At 35.5% G+C, this 24,866-nt stretch overlaps 2 protein-coding genes across 3 annotated transcripts; both read right to left on the minus strand.

Annotated features, from left to right (window-relative positions):
* Positions 1–62: 62 nt before the first annotated feature.
* LOC120341115 (uncharacterized) lies at positions 63–20,263 on the minus strand. Of its 2 annotated transcripts, none has more exons than XM_078119791.1 (16): positions 18,477–20,263; positions 17,518–17,682; positions 16,173–16,349; positions 15,000–15,081; positions 14,331–14,411; positions 13,554–13,652; positions 12,769–12,852; positions 11,392–11,472; positions 11,221–11,292; positions 10,511–10,585; positions 9,464–9,523; positions 8,489–8,659; positions 7,215–7,304; positions 5,277–6,095; positions 1,252–1,341; positions 63–746 (listed from the first exon to the last, which is right to left on the minus strand). In XM_078119791.1, the coding sequence occupies exons 1-16, from the start codon at positions 18,744–18,746 to the stop codon at positions 523–525; spliced, it is 2,640 nt and encodes an 879-aa protein (XP_077975917.1). In that variant the 5' UTR covers positions 18,747–20,263; the 3' UTR covers positions 63–522. The 2 variants fall into 2 exon arrangements, with proteins under 2 accessions (XP_077975917.1, XP_077975916.1); XM_078119790.1 differs by having other exon boundaries at positions 14,331–14,414; positions 18,477–20,262.
* Positions 20,264–21,285: 1,022 nt separating this feature from the next.
* Positions 21,286–24,866, minus strand: LOC144431995 (kelch-like protein 25). The gene has a single exon (XM_078119963.1). It carries the CDS (start codon positions 24,801–24,803, stop codon positions 23,157–23,159), a length of 1,647 nt encoding a protein of 548 aa, XP_077976089.1. The 5' UTR covers positions 24,804–24,866; the 3' UTR covers positions 21,286–23,156.

The raw sequence follows: 24,866 nt of genomic DNA on the forward strand, positions 1-24,866 counted from the left end.
CCTAATGAGTTTTTGATAATAAGTGATCTGCGATGTATACAAATCAGGGATGGACCAAACTACTTTTATTGAGACAAAGAAAAAATAGGTTGTATTATATAGGCAGAATAACAAACTAATCTAAAACATCCTCTGGATATATCAGTAATCAGTAGTTTATTTTTTCAAAAGCACACTCGACATACAAATTACAAAAAATTATATGTAAAGAAATTGCGGGGCTCCCGAAGTATGCGAACCAAGATGGTGGACATCGGAATGTAATATTTGTACTAGGTTAGGGTTAGGCCATAATTTTAGGTATAAACACTACGGGAGGCTCTTGGCTAGTCTTCGAACTGATAATAGGACTAAAATGAGGAAAATTATCGCCTAACCTGTTACCCATGTTACGTTCCGATGTCCGCCATCTTGGTTCGCATACTTCAGGAGCACCGAAATTGCATTACAGGGTGAAGGGAGTGATTCTTCATTAAATGAAGGATGAAAAAATAAAATCATTGCAGTTGAAAAACATGCAACTCAACGAAACAGCCTGCGAATTCTTTCATAAGTTCCTCTGATAATTGCAGCACTTAGTGCAGCGAGAACAATATAGGCCATAATTTCCAAAGCAGATATGGCATCTTGGAACAAACAAAGCGAGAGTATGGCAATGAACATAAAGTCTCTCGAGACAATAATTTTAGATAATTTCTTTAGTAAGAAACTGAAGCTTTTGATGTATTCCTTCCATTCCATGTTATCTGTGAAAACCAAATTTAAGGCAGTTGAATAATATGCAACTGCATATAATGAGCAAAGGCCTGATTTTTATCAATATGTACTTGTCTCTAACTGCTGTTAGTTATAATATCATTCAAATAACCATTTATTTTTCAATTATTTTCTTAAATATTTAATATCACCACAAAATTTAATGTTTGTTATATGAAATAGAAAATAATATGACAAACACATGGGCCAGTCAGTGTATCCTTACTTGTGTATATTAAATGAGGTAATCCAGAACCAGCATTGTGGAATCTGGGGAAAACTTAGTCAACTCTTAAATAAGAAGCATACTAAAATTTTGACTCCCATACCACTGTATTTTGCAGCACTGAGGCAACAATATTTTGAGATCATCGTGTGTACGCCACCTTTCTTCAACAATTTTGGACTTATGATTTTTAGAATTTTGAAATTCCTTCCACATATTGAATAGGATATAAAAATATGCCTGTCCTGATTGACCAATTGTTTACTTACTTGGCATTTGACGATGATCAATGGTCATATTTTCTGTATCAATAGCGACTATTGAACCATCAGTAGCTTTTATTTTAAGTTTTCGGTTGCCTGAAAAAGAAAAAGAAATATATAGAGATTTTTAATTAAAAAATACAATTGTATAGTTACTATAATTACTGAATACCAGTGTTGCCTATTCTAAACGGATACATTTCACCCCTGAAATCAAGGGACATAGAACAAAATTTCAATACATCCAGCAAAACATTTCAACTGATCAAAATCCACCCGATTATTAAGAGAACCAATGATGTTGGCCGGTACTGAATAGTGTTTGGATATACCCGATATAAACTAGTAACCGGACAAGAGGCCGTAGTATACCATATGCGCCTTCCCTTTACCCGGGGATAAATATGTGAATCCTATCCTACTTTTACAACATAAATAGAATAGGATTTATATATTTATCCCAGGGGAGAAGAAAGCCAATCGTCCAGTTACCAATTCATGCCGGGTATGGGATTAGTTATTTATTTCAGGTACATGGACTTGACGGTGGAGAAATCCGTAATCAACCAGCGGTCATGTGAACCACCTTACAGCGGCGAGGAGTCCAGCGATCCTCTTACACATAACTATCCCCCGCAGGGCGAACATATTCCTAACGCTTAGCATAAGGCGCCACACCGTCGAGTCAGTATAGATTTCACATACCGGTATGTAGCAGAAGCACAGTACATTATATTTGAAATTTATTTATATGCATTTAAACAGTCTTCACTAAAACCTTCATATGTGATTGAGATTTCCTAGGCGGTTGGGGCATTGGATTTTACTATCTATGCGTCACAACAGGGATGGCCATTTCCGAATACTAAACTATTCCGAATACATTCTAAAATAATGTTTTCGAATCTGGAATTCCGAATACATTCTAAAATCGAAAATACCACATTTTTGTTTTAGTTGATTAAAACCCAGTAAATTAGGAAATAAGCTTCAATAGAAATATCAGATTGAAGCCACAAACCAACAGTATATGTACACAAAGTAATTGATAGTTTATAGCTATCAATAAAAAATAATAGCAACTTGTGACACAGTCAGTTTATTAAAATTATTCACTTTGTACAAATGGGCTATTCCAAGTGACACTACAGGACAATTCCAGAAATTTTGCATGTTGTTAAATTCAATATATTTTCACATTTTCAGCTACATGTTTTGTTTCATTGTCCAATCAGTTGCTTTATCGAATATGTAAAAAATTGCACAAAAGTTACACCCAACCTTACTCAGTAGATAAAAAAAATATAGTAAAATATAGCGTGACACTACAGGACGGCAAATCCACCATGCACTAACAGTACGTTGTGTTGTGCTGTAAATTTTTGTGATGGTACAGTAGGAGCCCATAATATTTTCTGGTGCAGTAGCTGAACTACCCCTCTATGTGTTGCTCAAGTTACTTAATGTAACACTGTAAATCCATGTCAATAATGTGCATATTGTATGTGACACTACAGGACGTGACACTACGGACATTTTTCCACTTCGGAATAGCGGCATCTATCATCTCTTGAAATTCTGTTAATAAATCGTTAAATGGGTGAAGAAATGTTCTACAGCACTGCAAACATTCAAACTTTATTAACTTAAATCCAGTGCGTCAATTCCATATGAAATAACTGTACCACACAATCAAACACTTTGTATCAGGAATCATCACAAAATATGTCAATTATACCAAAATTTCTGCATTTCAGGCCATTTTTTATAAACCACGAAAAACCTGGGTGAAATTTTAAATTGTTCGATGAAATGAATGCAGTCCAATAAAATTCCAATGTCTTTTGATATCAAAAATAAAAAAAAATTACTTTCACTACACTTTTTAAAAAATTGATGGAATTCAACTTTTGCTTGGAATGGCCCAAATGACCATATAAAAAGATAGCCAAGGAGTTGTCCGACGCTTTCTATCATTGGTACCATGATATTACGATAATAGTCAAGTTTATTGACAAAAATACTACTTGTATTCAGATAATTGTGTATATTTTCTGAGAGTAATAAAATTTATTGGCAATACAGGCAACAACCATCGAAAATCCATTATGTCTTTAAAAATTCTAATATTTAAGCCTAGAGTATTCTACTACCTACCAGTATATTTGTATATTAATTTATGTGATCCATATTGTTATTATGTGTAACATATTGTTGTGTTTGGAATTAGAAATAAATTAGTAGAGAATAGATGACCACCACTGCCAGCCGCGCAGCCAGGATTTTCGAAATCGGAAATTCCCATTGCCGCCTGTAACACCCACCGCGATTCCGCGCTCGATAAAAGAGCCGTCTTTTCAGCGTATAATGATCTTCCTGTTACGTAAAATATTCAATCCATGACAACTACGAGATTCTGAAATATCTTTATATATTAATTTAATGTGTGCAACGTAACTCGCGGTTGCTTCTTCTCACGTCAAAAAAAACATTACTATTCGGTCCACGGCGATCTGTGACCTAAAATTACGAGATAAACTGCCTGATGTATTTATTTTAATAAGTATTTTTGCAATCTTGCCAACTCGTTATCGCCGTTAGAAAAATCTCAAATAATTATATAAAATCCTGTTAAGTGTAGAGTATAATTCATTTCATACAATGAATATACATACAAAGTTTAGCAGTAAATTAAAAAATACATATTCATCGCCGCGATTATGCCACCTGTTAAAAGAGTCCGACTTTTACAACAAATAATATAACAACGAATATATATTTTTCTGTTGTGCAAAGTGATGAATTCGTGACCGACACGGGCATATTTAAAATGTCTTGCTTTGTTAATTTAATTGTTTTCAATTTAACCTGAGGTTGCGTCGACAAAATAAAATCCTCACCACTCTTATATACCATTGCAATCCGCGGTCATAAAAATAAAAACGTGAGGTAAACTGCCCTATTAAATATTGTTTTGATCCGTATTTTGCGAATTCGGCAAATATTTAGATGTACTTGTTAACAGTGACTCCGCTCGATCGAAATGCTGCCACTCTGATTATTTTCAGATAAAACCGTTCGAAAAATCCATAAATATGCTGTAATATGTCAAGAGTAAAATTTATTTCATCACAATAAAATTGATTGAATATACTTTAGATTAATTATATTATATACATCCTCACAACCCGGGAAACAGTCGCGTTTCAAACCTTGTATCGTGGTAACACGAAAATATTCGACGGCAATTTAAAGTAATGGATAATCAGGCGAATCCCGCCCTCAATTAGTGACGACATGTTTCTAAACGCCGACCAAACATAATGTGTGCCAGAGGCATACGAAATTTTGCGATTTTCACTGCCTAGAAAAGCGTTTTTTAAATTTTCGCGGGCTTCAATAAAACTTATATTGTTTACGGTTTTATTTTCAGTATTTTAAATTGCCGCTTTTCAATCAAAAAGGTTGCGTTGTCTTTAGAAACTCGCCGCCGATGAACGTATTTACCAGATTTACAATTCCGTGCGCGTACAAAAATAAAATAATTGTTATCGTTATCGTGGAACAAATTTGTGGAAAATTTTCGTTTTAGCGAAAATACCACAACCGTAAAGGCATTTACGGGCCTAAATAACACGTTACGCTGATGAGTGATGAAAACAATCACGCGCAAGTTTCTATCGAGAATGTTTTCATTCAACGGAAACGGCTTGAAAGCGGCGTCGAAAATGTGTGACGTCACACAAATATCCGATATTCTTATGAACGTGAATTCCGATATTCGAATGACGAGATATTCGAATACATTCGAATTGGCCATCCCTGGTCACAAGTTAGAGATTTCAGGTTCATCACCTTACACAAGTATAAATTTGAAGCCTTGTTCAGAATGACAGCATGAAAACATCCAAATATAAAAAAAAAAATTGTCAGTTTTTGTCATTCGTTCTGCTTAATAACACTGATTAATGTATTAGATTAGATTTAGACTGATCAAGTCTACAAGTTAAAAATAATAAATATATTTATACCTCTTTCAATATCCAGTGTATACATGAAGCTTTGGTCCCTCTGGACAGCAACATTATTTACAAACAAATCACATGAAATCTCTAATCGCCTCGGTGCGGTTGCTTCGTTTGTAATATACGTCTCAAATTGCTTATCTTTTCGAATATCAAGAAAATTGTCATCAATTAAGAAGTCAAATCGCTCATGGCAAAAACGAATACCGTTAGGGTTCACGCACTTGATTGTTATAGCTATTCTATCATTTTTGTGTACAAAAATGGTATCAAAACCAGTTTTAAGAGAGCCTAGATTATATTTTAATAAATGTTCCTCTAGAACCCGACTCCTCTTGTTGAAAACTATACGAAACGAATTTTCAGGTTTCGTGTGAACACGACAGTCAAGTAAGTATGTGGGACGGAACTGTTCAACAACTCTTCTTAACAATCCAATAATGAAAGGGCTGTAGTCAGGGCTACTGAAACTAAATCTAGTTAGGCTGGTCAAGGGCTGGGTGGCAATAACTTCCCATTCAGATTTACCATCTGGGAGATGAAGGATATCAACTGTAATTTTTTGGTTAGAGCAGTCATTTTTGCACCAAGAATCCATTTGTACAGTTATTGGGAATTTTGCTGGTATTTCAGATTTTATAAATAGCATAGGAGTGATTGCCGTATAACCAGGAGGCCATTTCAATGGATCTATTTCTAGTTTTCCTTCTACTAATGTTGGTTCTTCGAAAGAACCTGGAGGAAAGGTGACCAGACAGTCACACAACTCAATGTCTCCCCCATCTGAACCTATTTGGACTCTAAATTCTTTTTGGATGACATCATCTGCAAAAAAAGTAAATTCGAATAAAAAGTTTGCTATTTCACAATGGTGACCATATTATGTATGTGACTAATGTAACAGGTATAATATGGAAGAATATTGAGTAAGTCATTCAATCTTTCTTTAACTTAGCAAAAACTCATAATTAATTTTAACAATTTTTACAAAGTTACTGACTGTGAATAGACTGTAATCAGCACTTGATTAATGGAACAAAAGAACAGGGATGAGATTAGTGACTGAAGTCATAAATCTGTTTTTGAAGTTGCCAATTGCATTCACTTATATTGGCTTGGCGAGCAATGGCGCATAGCCTTTGACTTGTCATAGCACCTTCGATTACTTTGCGTGGCTGACGATGATTAACAGGTTTGAATCTTGTGGGGGATAAATATGTGCGAAAGGATTGTTGGACTCCAAGTGTCTTAAGGTGGTTCACGTAACCACTGGTCAGTTATGGCTTCGTCCACCATCAAGTCTATGCATCGGAAAATAGAAAGCTGGCCAACTAATCCCATAGCCTGGTAACAGGTTCTCACATGATTAACCCGTCTTAACGACATTCCTCTCTTCCGGGATAAATATGAAAATTCTATCCCATTGAAATCACCTACTGAGCATTTACAAGTGTGGTTAAAAATTCAGTGTGGATAATGGAACCAAGAGATGCCTAGTGATAAATTGGTAAATTTGAAGATTTACTAGAGTAACAGAAGTGGATTGACATAAAAAGGTATTCGTTTTTGCACTATGTGGCCATCCTAATAGGGGTTGGTTCAAGTTTATTTTTTTTTCAACCAGTAAAAAATCAATTATATACAATATTGAAAAAAAAAAAAATTTTCACACAGGTATAGTGGGGAGGGAAAACTACGAGGAACCAAAGCTGGTTATCGAGATTAACTGGATTATTCAGCCAGTTATATGTTTTCGGAAACATGGGCATAGAATACAATATAGTCAACTGTACAACCACCACAATACACAGGGTGAAGGTATGTCATTTGGCAATAGATAGGTCATTTCTCCACCTATCAGAAGAAGCTTGTCTGTGGTTGTCTCATTGGAATACCTGGTGTGTGGATCATCTGTAATTTTCAAATATAAAATAATATACTCACCATTAATCACCTCACTTTGATTGTGTGAATAATCACTTTGCTGAGCTTCCTGCAGGTCTGGTTCAAATTTGGCACCCATATCCATGAAATCTATTTAAATGAGAAAAGAACATTTTTCCGTCTAAAGCCAGAAATAGAAATGTGTTAATCAATGTCATTATTCTGTGAAGTATTATTGATTATAGTGCTGTGTTGGTGTGCTACACTGAACCTCAAAATACATGTTACTAGTCTTGAGTCACTATTGCAAATACTTGCTGAAATTTCCTCGGAGTTCTAGCCAAATCGCTCTAGCGGAATTTGAGATCAGACGACTCATTTCAAGATTTTGTCACTTCAAATCCTTAGAAAGTCACTCAAGCCAAGCTATTGGGTACTTAATACTGGTCATTTTAAGCATATTTAATGTATCTATAAGCATTGAGTTAAGCTTTAAAGCAACGGTCACAACACTTTATGACTTGAGAACTCAGGGCCCCCTGTTTGTCATACCACTCATTTTGATTGGTTGTTTCAAATTCCATTTGGTTCGTGCTCAACAAAAGGAAATCAACCTGTGAAATAACCTCGTCAAGCAATGAAACTAGAAAGAACAGGTTTTCTTCTGAAGGAATCAGTAAAATCAGTTTTGCGCCTAGCATTTTGGACTTCTAACTGCTCTGTGGCGCCTTCAATGGGCCACGTGTCCCCTTGACCTCACAACCGCTGCTTCAGAGCATTGTTTTTCAACTTTCGGGGTGGGGGGAACCAACCATTGGGGAAAAATCTCTCATCATTAGTATTATAATCATTATTTATTAAGACACAATAAACGAGAATATCGGTCGGAGACCGAAGACTTATCGATCGAACTGTGGTTTCGATCATGACTCTATAGTGACACTGCACGTCCCATCGCTAATTAATCAATAACTCGCCAATTATATGACATAATTCATCCAAAATCAATAGGCTTCTGGTCCGAGACATGATGAATGCACATGCAAAATTTGGAGCAGATTCAACCACGCCTTCGTGAGATATGGCGTGCATCTAACAGACAGACAAATACCTATCAACATACTTACCGATCTGAAGATCGATAAGTAATAACTTGAACTGTACATAAACAGGTGAGCGGGATTCATAGCTAGGGATTCATTAAACATTGAACAAATAAAGAAATCAAGCAAAGGGGGAATAAAGAAATGGGCAAAAGGAGGAATTTGGCAAAAAAGATTACATACCACTGCTTTAGGAAGAATAGAAAGTGTGTCATAGTGTATTTAAATTACCTCTTGGTTTTATGTTGCATTCCTCAACAGCCAGATCTTCTTCCTGATCAATTTGTGCTTGAGTTATTCCTGTATCTCCATGTAATACACTCACCACACTTTCATCATCACTTGAAACATAGCTGTCAGAACTACTCTGGCTTTGACCATGCGTTGTTCTTACATCACTACCTGTTAAAAAGAAATGATAAAGTTCACTGAAATGACTAATCTAATTACTAAATATTCTATGAGCGAATATTCTATTTGAAAAGATTTTACGCCAATTGTCGTTAAAATTTGCAGATAATGATTTTTTTCAGATATGCCCATAAATTTTGAATTTCACAAAACCAGGTTACCCTGACCAGGTTATGCCTAAGAAAAAAGGCTACTCGAAAAATTCACATAGTTAAACAGATTACTGTCATAAAATGATGTATTCTAAAAGGTATTGGTAATTGATTTTGCCTTTACTATTTGTTGTGAAATTAGAATACTGTGGGAAATATTGCCATTTATTGCTGGGACTCGAATCTCATGGGAGAATAATTATGTGCGGAATGTTGGGCTCAGAGGTCACATAACCGCTGGTCGGTTTCGACGTTTTCCACCATCAAATTCATGCATCTGAAAACAAATAACTTACTAGCTAATCCCATACCCGACATAGACTGGTAACCAGACGAGGGGCTGCTTTATGAATAAGCTGTTTTATCCGCTTTCCTCTTCTCAGGATAAATATTTTGACCTATTGTCTAGAGTTTTTCCTTTGCCAAAACAGAATATCAAACTTGATTGAACGTCGTGTTGTCAACTTTTGGCGCTATTTACAATGACAATTACACGAGAAATACTAATACCAATTATTTTCGAAAGTCGATTGTTCTAGTGGCAATCTTCAGTGAGTCAGACGAGCAAGTCACTTGTAGTTATTTATTACAAATTTGAGTTTCACTCTGAAACAAAAGGAAATCAGAAGTAGTAAAATCTCACCATTTTTTATTTCAAATTCTTCTCTTGAAACCAGCGTTTCAGTGGATGCTGTCATAGAATCTGAATGAAATTTATATTTATTGAAAACTTGAAAAATTATTCGTTTGTGTTAAGAGTTGCCAACACAATTTCACAGCATGTAGCTATCGTTGAGACCAAATTCAGTGATGAAGATAAATATCTGATGCTCTAATTCAGGGCTACTCAACTGCCCACCTTTTCGAATTTCCTATTATAAAATGACTTTCATAGTTTTGACTATATACGAAAAGAAACCACAATAAAAAAATTTAATTTGCTACTAATCATTAGTCGGTCGAGGAAGTGCTCGTTTAAGGATGCCGAAATATCATTTTTGGGAAGACCGGACCCAAATAATTTTGAAGTTTTGTTTGCGGACCGTCGATAAAAATAGTTGAGTAGCCCTGCTCTAATTCATGGGGTGTGCCAGCTCACGTCCGAATTTTTAATTTTGTCCAATCTGGTACGTGTGAGTGAGTTCGAGCCTATACCCTAGTCCAGGGGTCGACAACCCGCAGGCCGGATCCGGACCGCGGAGCACTATAATCCGGCCCGCGCCGCTTCACTAAATTATAATAACAAAACATCCGTTTTGACGAATATATTTTTTAGACTAAATTATATTATAACCTAACAATTATATAATTTACAATTACTCGTTTATTGAGCATATAATTTAAATATAATTAAGCAAATGGCAACAAAACGCAGAAAAGTTGATGCTAAGTGCAAAGGGTTCAATGGCGCTGAAAATATTCAAATGGAATTTTATGAAATGAAATGGGGAAATAAATCTATACTCTACTCGAGCCGTTAAAGCCGTTAATAAAATTCCGATAAAAAAAAAATAAAACTGATTACAGAATCAGGAAAGGGAACAAAACCACAAGTAAGGTTTAAAGCGTAGAGATGAACATGGTTTATTCAGACTTTCCAAAGCGACTTTTTGAGAAATACCGTACGTGAAATGAGAGATTGCAAAAATGAGATTTAGAAAATGCAAACAGAAATGAAGATTCATCTTACGTTCACCATTTTTTGAACATTTGCTGAGTTCTTTGGAATTTGATATTAGAGTTTTTGTCGAGGCTGCCATAAAATCTGTATAGATAAAATATAAAAAAACATTGTGCTCATCTGTAATACTGGGGGAAGGAGGTCACAAAAGCCTGCAATGTAGGTAGCTATTATTTGTCATCCTACTATTACTAGAATGACAAATTGACGAAGCAAAAAAAATTGACAGATGAAACATGTTTTCATTCTGTTAAATTTTTAGGCTAGGATAGTATTTTCATATTTATCTCTAAGAGGGGGAAGCTTATAAAACGACTTAATCATACAGGCAACCATGACTTTACATTTGGCTACCAGTCCATATCAAGAAATAGTTAGGCCCTTATTTGTTTTTGCTGAATGGATTTGATGGCGGAGGAAGCCGTAAGCATTAGCAGTAACTTGTGAGCTACCCTACAATGGCAGGTTGTCCAGCAATCCTCTTGCACCAAATCATCCCTCACAAGATTCTAACTTGCGAACCCATGTAGAGTAATCAAAGGTTCGAATAGTTAGCCAGTTATTTGTTTGTGCTGTATGGACTTGATTGTGGAGGAGACGGCCACTGGGAGCCACCCTACAATGGTGAGTTGTCCAGCAATCCTCTTGCACCAAATTATCCCACATGCGTATGTATATATGCTTGGCACATTGCGTCAACTGCTGAAGTTCACACTTACCTTTATGTAATTTTCCGTTGTTGAAATTTTTGTGGAATAATGGATTAATCAGACTTGATCTGCTACTTGCAACTGGAAAACAATATTTTAAAAATAATTTATAACTTTATTTGCTTTCATTGAAAATTTAGAAAACTAAAAGAAAATGTACAATCTCATAAAATTGTTCACCTGAATCAAGAGAATTGGTAGATTCACCAACGCCCGAATCTCTGCTATCTGCTTTTGATAGATTATAAAAAGCTCTCAAAGCTGAAAAAATATAAATTTGGTCAGAAATCCATCGATTAGAATTTGATATTTATCCCAGGGAATAGGAAACCTGGTTAGTTAGTTATTTTAAACTACCCTATGGTACGGAGTCTAATAAGCCGAATTCCGAACTTGAACTTGATGGCCAAAAGAGCTGTTATGTGAACCAGCCTACGACGGTGAGGAGTCCAGCAATCCTCTCTCACATAACTATCCCCGCATGGGATTCGAAGCTGCGAACACATGTAGGGTAATCAGAGTCTGGGCAAGCATATATATTCCCAAAGCTTACCATGATGCGCCGAATACGAGAGGAATGAATGACTTTTATTTTCTATCCGGCTCCAGTGATCATGGTCACTACAATAGTCCAACTTAAAGGTTAGCAAGTCGTTTCGACTATTTTGCCACCAGAAAAAAAAATTCCAGTTTATATCTTATCAAATCTACTCAACTGAAGTGAAATATATTTAGAGTATAAAACTTTGACGTGCATAATTATCAAAAAGCAAAATTTTTCATGAATGATTTAGAATCCTGAACAATGATTAACCAACACACTGACATGAACATAGTCCGTATGGTTTTTGCTCTACTAAGATTCTCATAGTCACCACACATTACCTAATTTATTACACTTTAGTTGAGGTGATAAGCACAACGTTTTAACTTGAAACCCCTATACCAGGGGTGGGCAACTTCTCTAGTCGGCGGGCCAGATGTGGGAAAATGAAGTCCTCGGTGGGCCAGATTATTACAAAAAATACTTCGGTATCCAATCTTTGTTATATGCTCGACACTCTCTGTCAACTTTACGTTTCTTGGGATATTCCATGGGTTAATATAAAATCTAATTTCTAAAATCTATTTGTATTTAAAATCTAGATATAGCTGATAACAGTAGTGGGGAATGTTTACAACGCTCTCTGCTTTGACCTTATATTGTTTGTTCAACAAGTGTGCTAACGCAATTGTTTGTTCATTAAGGCAATTGTTTATTTCACCAGCTCGCACTGACTGACTGACTCACTGCGGTGAGAGTAGAGCGATCCGCAACTTTCAGGAATGATGCGTCGGACCACATTACAGAGTGAGGTTGGATACAGTCAGCGGGCCGGTCAAAATCTCGTCGCGGGCCGGACCCGGCCCGGATGTTGCCCACCCCTGCCCTATACGCTATGAAGCATAATCTGAGTCATAGCACTAACCGTTATGGGTATTTTCGGGATGTTAACATAATTATTTTAAAATCGCTAACCACTTGACCATTGCAGTAATTCCTACTCTGTGATTTACCTTTATTGATTGGAACAGAATTTCTTTCAGGTTTGGTGCTTCCAGTAGACAGGGGTAAGGATGTTGTAGAGGTTGCTCTGAATGCTGGAAAATAATTCAGGTATTTTAATGGTATTGTCTTTCGTTATAGTACATCATAAATAGCACAGTAAAGAGTGCACCCGAAGTATGTATACCAAGATGGCGCACAGCCTGAACATAGCATGTGTACCAGGTTAAGGTTCAGGTTATGCGTCATCTTGGTAAGAATACTTCCAGAGCGCCCAGTGAAGATTGCAATAAAGCATATCTGAAAAATATTGGGATAATAGAGTCCTTCACTAGGTACTGTTCGTTATGATCAACTTTATTGAATTAAATTAACTGCAATTTGTTTAATTCGTTAACTAGAACAATAAAACAAAACCCCCCAAAAATGGCCCTAAAACGGTGAATTTATAAAAATTCACATACAAGCCCACTCTACAAATCAGAATACGTCGTACGCATCTTTCACAGCAGATGGTTGCTTTAGTTACGTGCATATAACTTGGTTTGGCTATTTTTTTTGAGTCTTAAACTCGACTATTTGCGAGAATTTACGAGGGGTATTTTCATAGAAGAGTGTTCAGAGTTTATGGATCATGTAAGCTTGAGAATCACTGACTTAGACAGCTTTTTTACAAAAAAAATTTTTTTTATGAATGCTAAAATACCCATCAATAATTGAAAAATGCCTTGGGTTGCAAAAATCATCACGAAACAATAAAAGCAACACATGGTATGGAAAAAGTAATGTAACTAACGCAGCAGATTATGTTGTGGTTCTCTTTGTCCAGTCTCTTCTAACACATTATCAATTTTTTCGATTGACAAGGGCTCTTCTTCAAGAAAAGTTCCCAAAGCTGAAAATTTGATTAATCAGATTAGAACATATAATGAGATATTGATACGAAAATTTTGGTTTTCTTGACTAAAAAAAAAATCAAATTCAACTCCAGCTCTCAAATGCAAGATTACTGAACTCTGTAAACAAAGACTCAAGCTACTGTTTAAATTAAATTAACTACCGTAAGAATGTTTTGAAAGTCTGCGATCCCTGACTTTGATGAGTTTAGAAATTAATATCAGTATACTACTTGACTCCGCAACCCTTTAAATGTGAGGAAAGCTTAATCTGAATACAACTGAAAAATGACTATGTGGAAAATTTTGACATGAGGTGTTATAAGAAAATCTGAATGTGGTGTTGCGCTTCTTGATAAGCATTAGGAATATGCTTGCCCTATCGCACCTCTGGTAACCCTGCGTGGGTTCACAAGTTCGAAGTCCAAGGCATATAATTATGTGTGAGGGGATTGCTGGACTCCTCACTGCCATAGAGTGGTTCACATAACTACTGGTCGGTTATGACTTCCTCCACCATAAAGACCATCTGAATACCAAACAAAAAATAACTGGCAAACTAATCCTATACCCCACCATGCACTGGCCATAAAAGGCCTCTCCGCTGGGATAAATATGGAAATCACATCCTAATAAAAAAAATTGCAAATTGGCGAAAATAGTATACCGGTACTAACATGGCTCAGTCTCTATCCTCTTCACAGGAAACTCCTCCCTAGTTTCAGATGTTGATGGCTTATCAGAAGATGCTTGTGCACCTACTAAATATGAATTATTGAAGTATATTCACCTTAAAAATTAACTATCAAAAAAATGACCAATAATAATTTAAATTATAGATATTTTATTGACAAAAATGTTAATATTTAATTTTTGTTTTTCCTTACATTAGATTACAAAATCTTTAAATTGCCTCCATATTAAAAAAAGGTTGAAGATGTCATTGAATTTAGTGCTACGACCTAGAGATTAGCATGTCGCATGCAACGACGCAAGTATACAGAAAGTCTCTTGCCCGCTGCCTCCATGCCGACCAAACGAGGTATGAGGTCAGCCCGGAAGGCTAAAGAAAAAAAGCACTGGTTCAAAAAATATGATAGCTCTGTACGCACTAACAGCTTGCATTAAGCCTCACTAAGTGTATTACCACAGAAAAGCATTGCACTTTTTAGAAAAATGTTTTAAATTGTTTTTAGGTTGGACTATGGACAAGACTATACACAGGCAGGACTAGAAACTTTCAGATCTGGCATTGCTTATTCTATTTATTACATCCTGCACAAGATAGTAGTTTCAACCACAAGGCCAAACAAAATAATCGAGCATAAAAGAGATTTCAGGCATACCAGACTGCTCAGTGTTATCTTCATAATTCTTCGTAACTCCTGAAAATTGTGATTCAGGATCAAAAACTATCTTGGCCTGTGTCTGTAAAAAAATTGTACTTTGTACTTACCATAAATGAAAATTGCACATTCAATTTCAGTTTAGTTCATAAAGGTTTCGGTATTTAATTTTTTTGTAAGAAAAAAAAGAAATACAGTAATATGATTACATAGCTTAATAATATGTGACAAAATACAGTACCATGCCATATTACTAGGCCAGGTAGAGTATGGGTATTTCAGATAGGTATTCTATGTACAATTGCATTGGATTTATTTTTGTTTAAACTTGTGTGAAGTTTGAGGACTGTTATTGGCTCATCATGACTTCCAATAACAAGGTAGCTTGTATTGGCACAAAGGTTAAAAATTACACAGAATGGCATATGAAAGTGTACCCATGGTTCATGGATTATAAAACAAGAGAGTGAAGCTCGAATGTGACTGAGCATTGGACTCCTTGTTGGTGTAGGGCAGTTCACGCAAGCGCTCGTCGTGATTCGGCATATGATTAAGCCCTCGCCTCCCATAGAATATTACGTAAATTCTATCCTTTCCATAGTACTACAGCATGGGAAAAATATAATTTCATTCTATCGGCTCCTAACTTCATGCAATCTATGTAATACATTTTTTAGTGTTTGAAAATTGCTTTACTTAACCCGGTGGTTACCTGTGTTTTATGGCCAGTGACCCCCTTCTAGAGGTTATCAGCACCCACAAGCCCCTATTTATCATTCCAGTGGTATGTATAGTGTCATTTTGATTGGTAGATTCTAAGTCCTATTATTTTCAAATAATTCATACTCAACAAAGTGAAAACACTGTGATTTGTGAAATAATATTACCAAGCAATAGAACTATAAAGAATAGGGAGTTTTCTTGTAAAATGAAAAGTAAAATCAAATTTGCACGTGGCATTGTGGCTCCCCTCCATTGGCCCCCCGCAAACTGACTGAGCCCTAGATGGGAACTTACCCCAAAACATCAACGCAAATGCAACATTGAGTAGGAGGAGGAGTTGAAAATTTTCCCTTATGCGATAATTATTCAATCTTATTCAAATCTTTAATTTTGTGGCATAAAATCAATGCTAAACTAGTAGAAATATTGAAATCGAAAATACACACATACCGTTATTTGAAATAATTTGCTACTTGCTGTGTCACGCAGTGACTTTTTTTGCTCTTCCGAAATTGTGCAACCAGACAGATCTAGTTTTTTTCGGATTTTCTTATGCTTCAGTAAACTAAGAAGTTTTTCGAACAATGTATCAGAAAGATCGTAATTGATGATGCTCAAGTGTTTGAACTGAAAATGTAAAATTTATCATTAAATCATATTTATTCATGGCTTAGCAATTGTCGTTTCTTGCTAATCATAACAACACATTGGACTTACTGCACTGTGTTGGTTCACATGGTTAAATTCTTATTTAATCAGTTAAAGTATTAAAAAATGGGTACGAGCAAAAGAATTGCTGATCCTGTAAGTTCTGGCTAGTCACAGCTTCCCCCACTTCTCAAAGTCATTGTAGTTAAAAGTATTAGACTTAGCTATTGCATATTAAAGTCTTGGGTTCAAATCCCATGCTCACCACTTCAGATTCAGGTAAGATTCTAAGCTACAGTGAATAGTTACGGTTTATTTAGAGTGAAAGGTGTATAAATATATCACATGAAAAATTCGGGGCTAGTTCACAAATCGCCGTCAAGTAGTTCTAGCTGGCGTGGCATAACCATTTTCGCATATGTCATACGCCATCCAAAAATTATGTCACTACAACGTCAACGTTTTTGTCGTCGTAACGTCCCGATATGAGAGAGATCGCTGGCGTGTTCGTTATCGTCGGCAGAGATGCCATTCCGAGCGATTGTGGCTTATCTTGGCAAGCTCTATGACCTGATTGTGACGTCGTAGTGATGTAATTTTTGAATGACGTAGTCAGGTGAGGGTTAGGAATAACGTATTCAAAAATGTTTGTGCCAACTAGAAGTACTTACGGCGCTTAGTGAACATGCGCCAAAAATTCAATTAAATTATCTTATTGCCCTCCACTCCCCTAGAATAAAGAGGGAACCAACAACCTTCTACTAAGTCAGTGTAATGTTTACATGAGGTAAAAAACGCACAGCCATTAACGATACAGCACAGTGGAAACAACAGAAAAAAAGTAACTGGGCACTCTGCTTCAACTGAGATTGCAAATATTTATGTATTGCTACTTCTTATTTGCTAATCTAATACTAAGTCAATTATTTTTTCCAAATTTTCCATATTGGTGTGAGAGATTCGATTTCTGATTTTGAAGGGGTACAAAATGTTACAGGATAAGTACACCCCATATTGAACACCGGCCAAAAGCAAGGAAGTCAAATAAGTAGAAAAATTCATGGTTTACCCAAACAAAATCTAAAGATCATAAGTCAGTTTTTACAACAATTTAGGCAGTTCACGTTTTAACAAATTTTAGCTATACCTTTTTAGAACTTTCTTGGATTTGTGTCAATATCCTTCCTAGATTGTCTTCTGGAATTTCATGAGATACTTTCAAAGAAGAAAGAGACCGTTGCTTTATCAACTTCACTAAAGCCTCTGTGCAACCCTCAGTGTGTCCATTTTCGGTAATGTCAAGTTGAGTTGACTGTGAATGAGAAAGCAAACATGTAATAAAAAAGTAACCAACATTGTGACACAAAAGCACAGCGTTCAATTTGAATGGGGATCTTGGCAAAAATCAAAATTAGCAAAAAAATATTTTAGCTCAGATGAAAAATATGCTTAAGGAATCGGTACTCTGGACTTGATTTTTTCGAATAATCACTCATCGAAAGATAGGTTTAAAATTGAATATTTAAAAAAGTTACCAAACTAAGGGGTCAGCTTATACGTGCATAACTCTGATCGCACTCAAACGAAATGACATCATGCCAAATTCCAACAGCTACAACTCAAACCATGCTAAGTTTTAGGGAATGACATCACAAACAGTCTGTGATTGGTCTGTATTTTAGGGTCGGATTATATGCAAATTTAGACGCTTCAGAAGTATGTGTACCAATATGACTATGAGGTAACTAATTTTGTTCGCCTATTCTACATCGCCTATTTTACATTACTATTTTATAAGTTGTGTAAAGGGACTGAAACCTATGGGCAGGGGGCATATTCACTTGGCTAACAGAGACAGTCCTGAACTCGTAATAGAACTAAAGTAAGAAAAATCCGAATATAATTATGGCCTAACCCTAACCTTGTACACATACTAGGGGAGTACCCAAATTTTTCTAAATTCACCACTTCACAGCTGTCTTCAGGGGGTCGGCTTATATGCAGGGTTGGCTTACATGTGCGGATATTTTAAAACTATTGAATTAAATGAAATAAAAATATATGGAAGAATTTCCAATCTGCAATAGCATTTTCAATCTGACTCACTTTTTTGTCAGGATTTTTTGACAAGGCCTCGAGGAAATTGCACAAGTCTTCTCCATTGGAAAAGCAACTTTTCACAGTCACCTTCTTGAGCTCAGTACAATTTTCTGAGACAAAATTCAAAGCTTTGTAGTTCACATTCTCATCCAGCTGGTTCAAATATATATTTACAGCTATCTTTCTTTTTTTTTTTCCATTCAATTTTTCATGAAGACTAATCAGATCTGCGCCATTGGATATTACCTCTACATTACTTTTATTGACCATGGCCATATAGTTTTATATTTCTAAATGAAACAAAAGAAAACAAAATTGTCATGAAATGTGAATATAAGCATTTTTAATGATATTTTCAAATTAACATGCATGAAGCAAATACAATTTCTATTCCTAGGAATCTCATTCTTATATTGACATAAATTTTCATATTTATCCTGGGAGGGAGAGACAAGCCAATATGACCCCTCAATCCTATGACATATCACAGACTTTCGTCCCATTACAGGTTCATGTCGGGTATAATATTATTTAGCTAGTTATTTATTTTGAGAAGCATGAACTTGATAGTGAACTACTCTACCACAAAGAGTTCAACAGTCATAATAATCCATCACATGATTCAAACCTGCTAACCCACACAGGGAAATCAGAGGTGCGACAAAAACAGGGACTCTAAATGGGGTTATTTTAATAAAACCTAATTATGCAAAATATTCAAGATACAGGGAAAAGAATCCTCTCTTACCTATCTAGCTAATTTGAAATCCAATACTATTCTATAGTTTAGGTTATCAAAGACCTCATTATAAGTCAATGATATGTAGCAGCGTTGGGCTTAAACATCTAAGTGTTATGTATTTGCTTGACATTGCACCTCTGACTACCCTACATTGCCTACAAGGACTCGCAGGTTCGGATTCTGCGGAGGATAATTATGTGTGAAAGAAGTGCTTGGCTCTGTGTCATCGTAACTGGTTAACTATTCCCACTAACTAAACTAAACAAAGGCATTGGTTCATCATATGATTAAGTTATCATATCATCTTTTTTTTCAGGGTATAAAAACCCTACTCCAATTTTATCCTGGTATATATACAAAATCAATGCTTTGGGAACTAAGTTTTATGTAAGAGAAATTGAAAAGAGTACACAATTGATGACACCCATATAATGTATAGAATTAATACTAAATAAATTTGGAAACTATATCAATCGGAACTGAAACTATGCAATCAAATTTGTATTCTATCTTTTACAAATGTCATGTGTAAATGTGTTGGGGGAACAAACTTGAATTATCGTACTTTATTATCTAAACCTTGGGTATTTCTTTACATCTTAGATGTAGCGGATGCTTATCTTTGTTCAGACAAATTGGTGTGATATCTCTCATATTAAAAACAGCAGAAGACTAGCATTTTCCATTCGTTTCATCCATAGTTTGAAATATCACCCTGATGTTTTTTGCCTAATGTGATGCAAATTTTGTTTCTAATAAATAGCCACCTCCTTATTAAAGTTTCAAATTCGCAACTTTCCTAGTGTAAAAGTCTGTCATGATTCTCCAATTATTTTATAATTTTTTTTATATCCCATCTATTTGGCTGGACGGTGGTGTAACTAGTTATTGAGCAGTAGACTTAAATTTGCATCACATCTCTACAGTCAGACAGGAATTGCAGGTTTGGGCCCCACTGAGATAGCCATTAAAACCAAACTGAACCACGCTTCTATATTGGTTATGAAGCCTTTTAGTTTTTAGTAAAAGTAATAAAAACTATAAAAATTTCAAAATCTGATATCCAAATTAAATATGTTTAAAACAGAAGTTGAACTATGATTTTCTGTTGGTTCAATATAACAATAAAAGCATTTAATTATCTTTTTACTATTTTATTTGCCTCATATAATAATATATACGATAAATATAAACAATACAGTTTTTTATCTAAATTTAACAAAACATAATAACTCTTCATATTAGTACAATATCTGTAAATAAAGATGCCTGAATTTCTATATCTGTCTTTAATAGCAAAGAAAGTCACTTTTATTTGAGTTTCAACAAGAACATCTTCTTCGAAGCTACAAGTAATAAAATATATCCTTGAATTGTATCGCTTAGCCTTCTGACAGTCAATATGAATAAGATTTTCAAGGGCATTATATTGTACCTAGATTTTATTATACAGTTATTTGCGAATATAATGAAGCCAGGTGTCTCCACTGTTTACAATTTAATTGTATTATCATTTGACAACGTAACCTGATGACTAAAGTACAAAACTTTATCTCTGACTCTTTGTTGTCACTTCAGTATTTCTATTCAAGAGAAGTCAAGCAACAAAAGACATGAGAAGCGTCTGCGATATACTGAGAAACATAAAAGACCAAGCACGGCCAGAAAGAATTATAATGCTATGCCAAGTATGGAGTAAAAAAATTCAGACCCACTAATTGTGGAACTAGCAAAGTGTATTGATCCATTTTATTCTTAGCCACCTGTGAACTACTGGTAGCATATCTGCAGAACAAGCTTGAATCGAATAAGAAAACAAGAAACAAGAGGGAAACCACCGGGGTGTCAGTCACTGGGCTTGGTTATATTTATTATATTTTTTGAACTGTACAAATTTAGGAACCCCAGTAGTATGTGTACCAAGTTAGGGTTAGGCCATAATCCGATTTAAAAAGTAAATATTCCAAGTAAATATTCCCTTCGCGGCTCTGCCCACCGGTTTTGATACTTCCTGGAATAAAATTATGGCCTAACCCTAACCTGGTACACATACTTCGTTCCACCATCTTGGTTCACATGCTTCGGGAGTACCCAGGTTTCAGCCCCTTTACACAGCTTGATGTAATATAGGCAAATAAAATTAGTTACCTCTATGAGGCGGTCTTTTATTTTCATATATCAAAAAAAAATTACAAAATAGAGAATAACAAGATTTTCGAATATACAAAATATGTATATTTACTTATAAATAACACATTTTTTATTTGAGTACATTTCAACATCATTTTTTGTCGGTGGTCCATATAACCCAGGGGCCGAGAAACCATGGCCCGCGAGCCATATATGGCTCTTTTAGTGACGGCATATGACTCCCAGAAAAATCTAATATTCTGAGGCCAAGCCCACTATTGTTACGAGCAATTTGGCAGAAAATTTGCCAATATGTTTCAAAAGGCGCGTGTCTATGTTATGTAAGAGAATTCCCAATAGGCATTGTGACAAAACTAGGGGATTCTGGAACATATTTTGTGACATCACAAAGCGATAGAGTCGCAGAGCGGAGTCCATTTGTAGACGGCGCACTGGTTATTCAGTATTTGTCATATTTAGATCGGACTAGTAAAGCTAGTTTTTAAAATACTACGAAGATGCCTAAACGAAAGAAGGAAGATGAGTATCGTAGATTTCAACTTGTGCTGCATGTGAGCAGCCGTTCAAGGACCGCAGCGACTACATGCAGCATCAGAAGTCACATTAAATGTATATTGACATCATCTATGTGTTGACTTTTTTGTAAAAATTTCAGGCCGGATTAAGTCGAGAAATGCTATTATGGCTCGCACGGAAATGCAATTGAAAATATGTACATTTTATGGCTTTCTTGACCAAAAAGGTTTCCGATCCCTGATATAATCCAATGTTTCTCGACCTATTTGGGTCGCCTGAAAACTTTCTTGAGTAGCTTGTTTTTTTCAAAAAAAACAAAGTTACTATTTTATTACTATATTATGTATTTTTGTCCTTGTGATTGCCTTTTTGAACATAGGCCTGTCGGATTAGGATTTTATTCTTGATGGGGAAAATTTTAGTGTTGCTAAGGACCACACTAAACAGCTCGGCGGGTTGAGGCTCATGGGCCATTTGTTACACACACCGACAAAAAATAAAGAAATCATCGCTATGAACTACCACCAATACCCCTATAAAAATAGTTAGAATCATTTGATACTGATTGAAATTAATTTTAATTTTAAAGCTTCTCAAGCAGATTTGAACAAAACATGTTCCAATCTGTGAAAGAACAGAATATCACCCGATCATGCTGATTTATACAATATTTGGATATTAGACTCTGGGATTTTAAAAATTTCAAATTCGACTTGTCAAATACAAAACTGTGACACTGACCCCGGATGCAGCAAAATTGCCAAATTCCAACATATCAACCCAGCCAATTTTTTAAATTGACTCATCAACAAAAATTTCAAACCATCACGGAAACTGTAACAATAATCAACAGCATAAATATCAACCAGGCTTGGAATGGTATGAATTTATTATCTGGTCATTGTTAGGCGACTGCCATATTTCAAGATATCAGTATCACTCATAACTTTGTTTGGCGCTCCCGTAGTACGTGAACCAAGATGGCGGACAACGGAACGTAGTATGTGTACCAGGTTAGACTTAGGCCATAATTTTATTCCAATTCTCCTTATTTTTTTAGGTTCTATTACGAGTTCAGGGACTAGACAAGCGACTCCCATCTTGGTACACATACTACAATAGTACCCATTTTTTTACAATTCTTTCATTATTAAACAGTTGAATAAAAAGAAAGCATTGAAGATATGTAAATCATATCATTTTATAGTAATAATAAGACGCCACTTCTTGGATAAAATTTGAATTACTAAATGAAATAAAAGACAGACATTTACACATTAATATAAATTTTTGAGCTGAATTTTAACAGCTTTTCTCATTTTCAGTTTTACTCCTCCAGGTATCTCAATCATGTCCCATTTATTCTCAGCAATGTCGTATTTTTCCAAACTACCAGGGTAACTGTTGCAACCACCAACTGCATAAATATCATCTTGACTTGCAAAGGTACGGAACCAACTCCTAGGGATGAGCATTGATTGAAGTGATTTCCATTTATTGTCATGTGGATTGTATTGCTCAGCTGTGTTGAAGTGTCTATGTTTCTGAGTATATCCACCTAAGACATAAATCCCTTCATCTAATTCAACAGCAGACACAAGCCATCTTGCATTAGTCATGTGACCAATTGTTGTCCAATTTCCTGTTATTGGGTCAAGTTGATCAACTGCATCTATATATCGACCAGACGAGTATCCACCAACACTATAAATTTTAAAAGCTATCACTTCAGAATATTGGGTAGGTTGTAGTTTGTCACAACATTTTGTCCACACATTCAAATCCAAGTCATATTTTTCAACAGTTGCTTTTTGACAGTGATCATGACCTCCAATCACATAAATCCAGTTTTTGTAAACAACAGCTGGTGGACAACATCCATGATCTTCAAGCATATCAGCCATTTTCTCCCAGTTGGCATCATTGTCAGAATATTGAATTCTGTAAACTGATTTGTCTTTCATTAAAACATAAATGAAATCACCAGCAGTAACAGCAGAGAAGAAGTCATTCTTCATTTCCTGATCCATCTCCTGCATTTGTGTCCAAGATTTATCGGTTGGGTTAAAACACTGAAGATGACCAGAAATCTCGTCAGAAAAAACAATGGCTTCAGCATTGGCAGTTTGTTTCACCACTTTGGTTGGTTTGACATTCAACGAATCCATACCAGAAATACTGAATCGAGACACCAAATCAAGGCTTTTATTTATTAATGGTTCATTTTCAATAAAATGTCTCCGATATCCAAGAAATACTTTGCATAAGTCAACAAGACCAATCAAGTCATTTGCATATTTACTGGGATCATCAGAGTCAAACTTGATCCAACTTAGTACAGCATTAAGCTTTACTTCCTCAGAAGCTTTCAACTTCTTGGATTCGATCATTTTTGCAACTTCCATTTGACCAAGATCATTGAAATCTTCCAGTTTGGAGATTTCTTCAAAGTTTACCAAAGCAAATTCATCACATTTTTCCTCAAGTGACTTTAGAATAAACATGCTCGATAGTTTCTTGGTAACAAAATATGATTCTGGATCCAAGTTTTCTTCAAGAAGTTCTCTTATGCCATCACAAATTTCATGCAGTTGCATCATAGTGGCGACATGTAATAAATCACCAAGTTTTTCATATGGAGATGAAATTTCACAACTGTACATGTAGTCGACACACTTTTTCACACAAACTTGGTCAACTTCAACCAATGTAACTTCACCCGATTGCTTTTCCTTTGTGTTGTGTGTGAACATTGCTTCGAAATATTTCGAATTTGCAGACAAAATATTTCTGTGGGCCAAAATTTTTTCAGAACCAACTAGGATTTTAAAGTCACATCGTTCGGAATCTTCCCTCATTTTATTGAGTTCTTGAAACACTACTGACATACGATTGTTCTTATCAACGTCGATTTTATGCTCCATCTTGTATAACTTGCAGAAAAATATCAGTAAGAATTTACCAACTAAGCAACTTAATTATGCTGC

The sequence above is a fragment of the Styela clava genome, chromosome 14 (genome assembly GCF_964204865.1).
Source record: "Styela clava chromosome 14, kaStyClav1.hap1.2, whole genome shotgun sequence".
Classification (NCBI taxonomy): Eukaryota; Metazoa; Chordata; class Ascidiacea; order Stolidobranchia; family Styelidae; genus Styela; species Styela clava.

Coding starts and splice junctions, on each gene's coding strand:
- LOC120341115 (XM_078119790.1), bottom strand. CDS start 18,746: ATGGCCATGGTCAATAAAAGTAATGTAGAGGTAATATCCAATGGCGCA. Junction 11,293..11,391: donor TACCAATTCTCTTGATTCAG/GTGAACAATTTT, acceptor ATTGTTTTCCAG/TTGCAAGTAGCAGATCAAGT. Junction 1,342..5,276: donor TACACTGGATATTGAAAGAG/GTATAAATATAT, acceptor TTTCTTTTTCAG/GCAACCGAAAACTTAAAATA.
- LOC144431995 (XM_078119963.1), bottom strand. CDS start 24,803: ATGGAGCATAAAATCGACGTTGATAAGAACAATCGTATGTCAGTAGTG.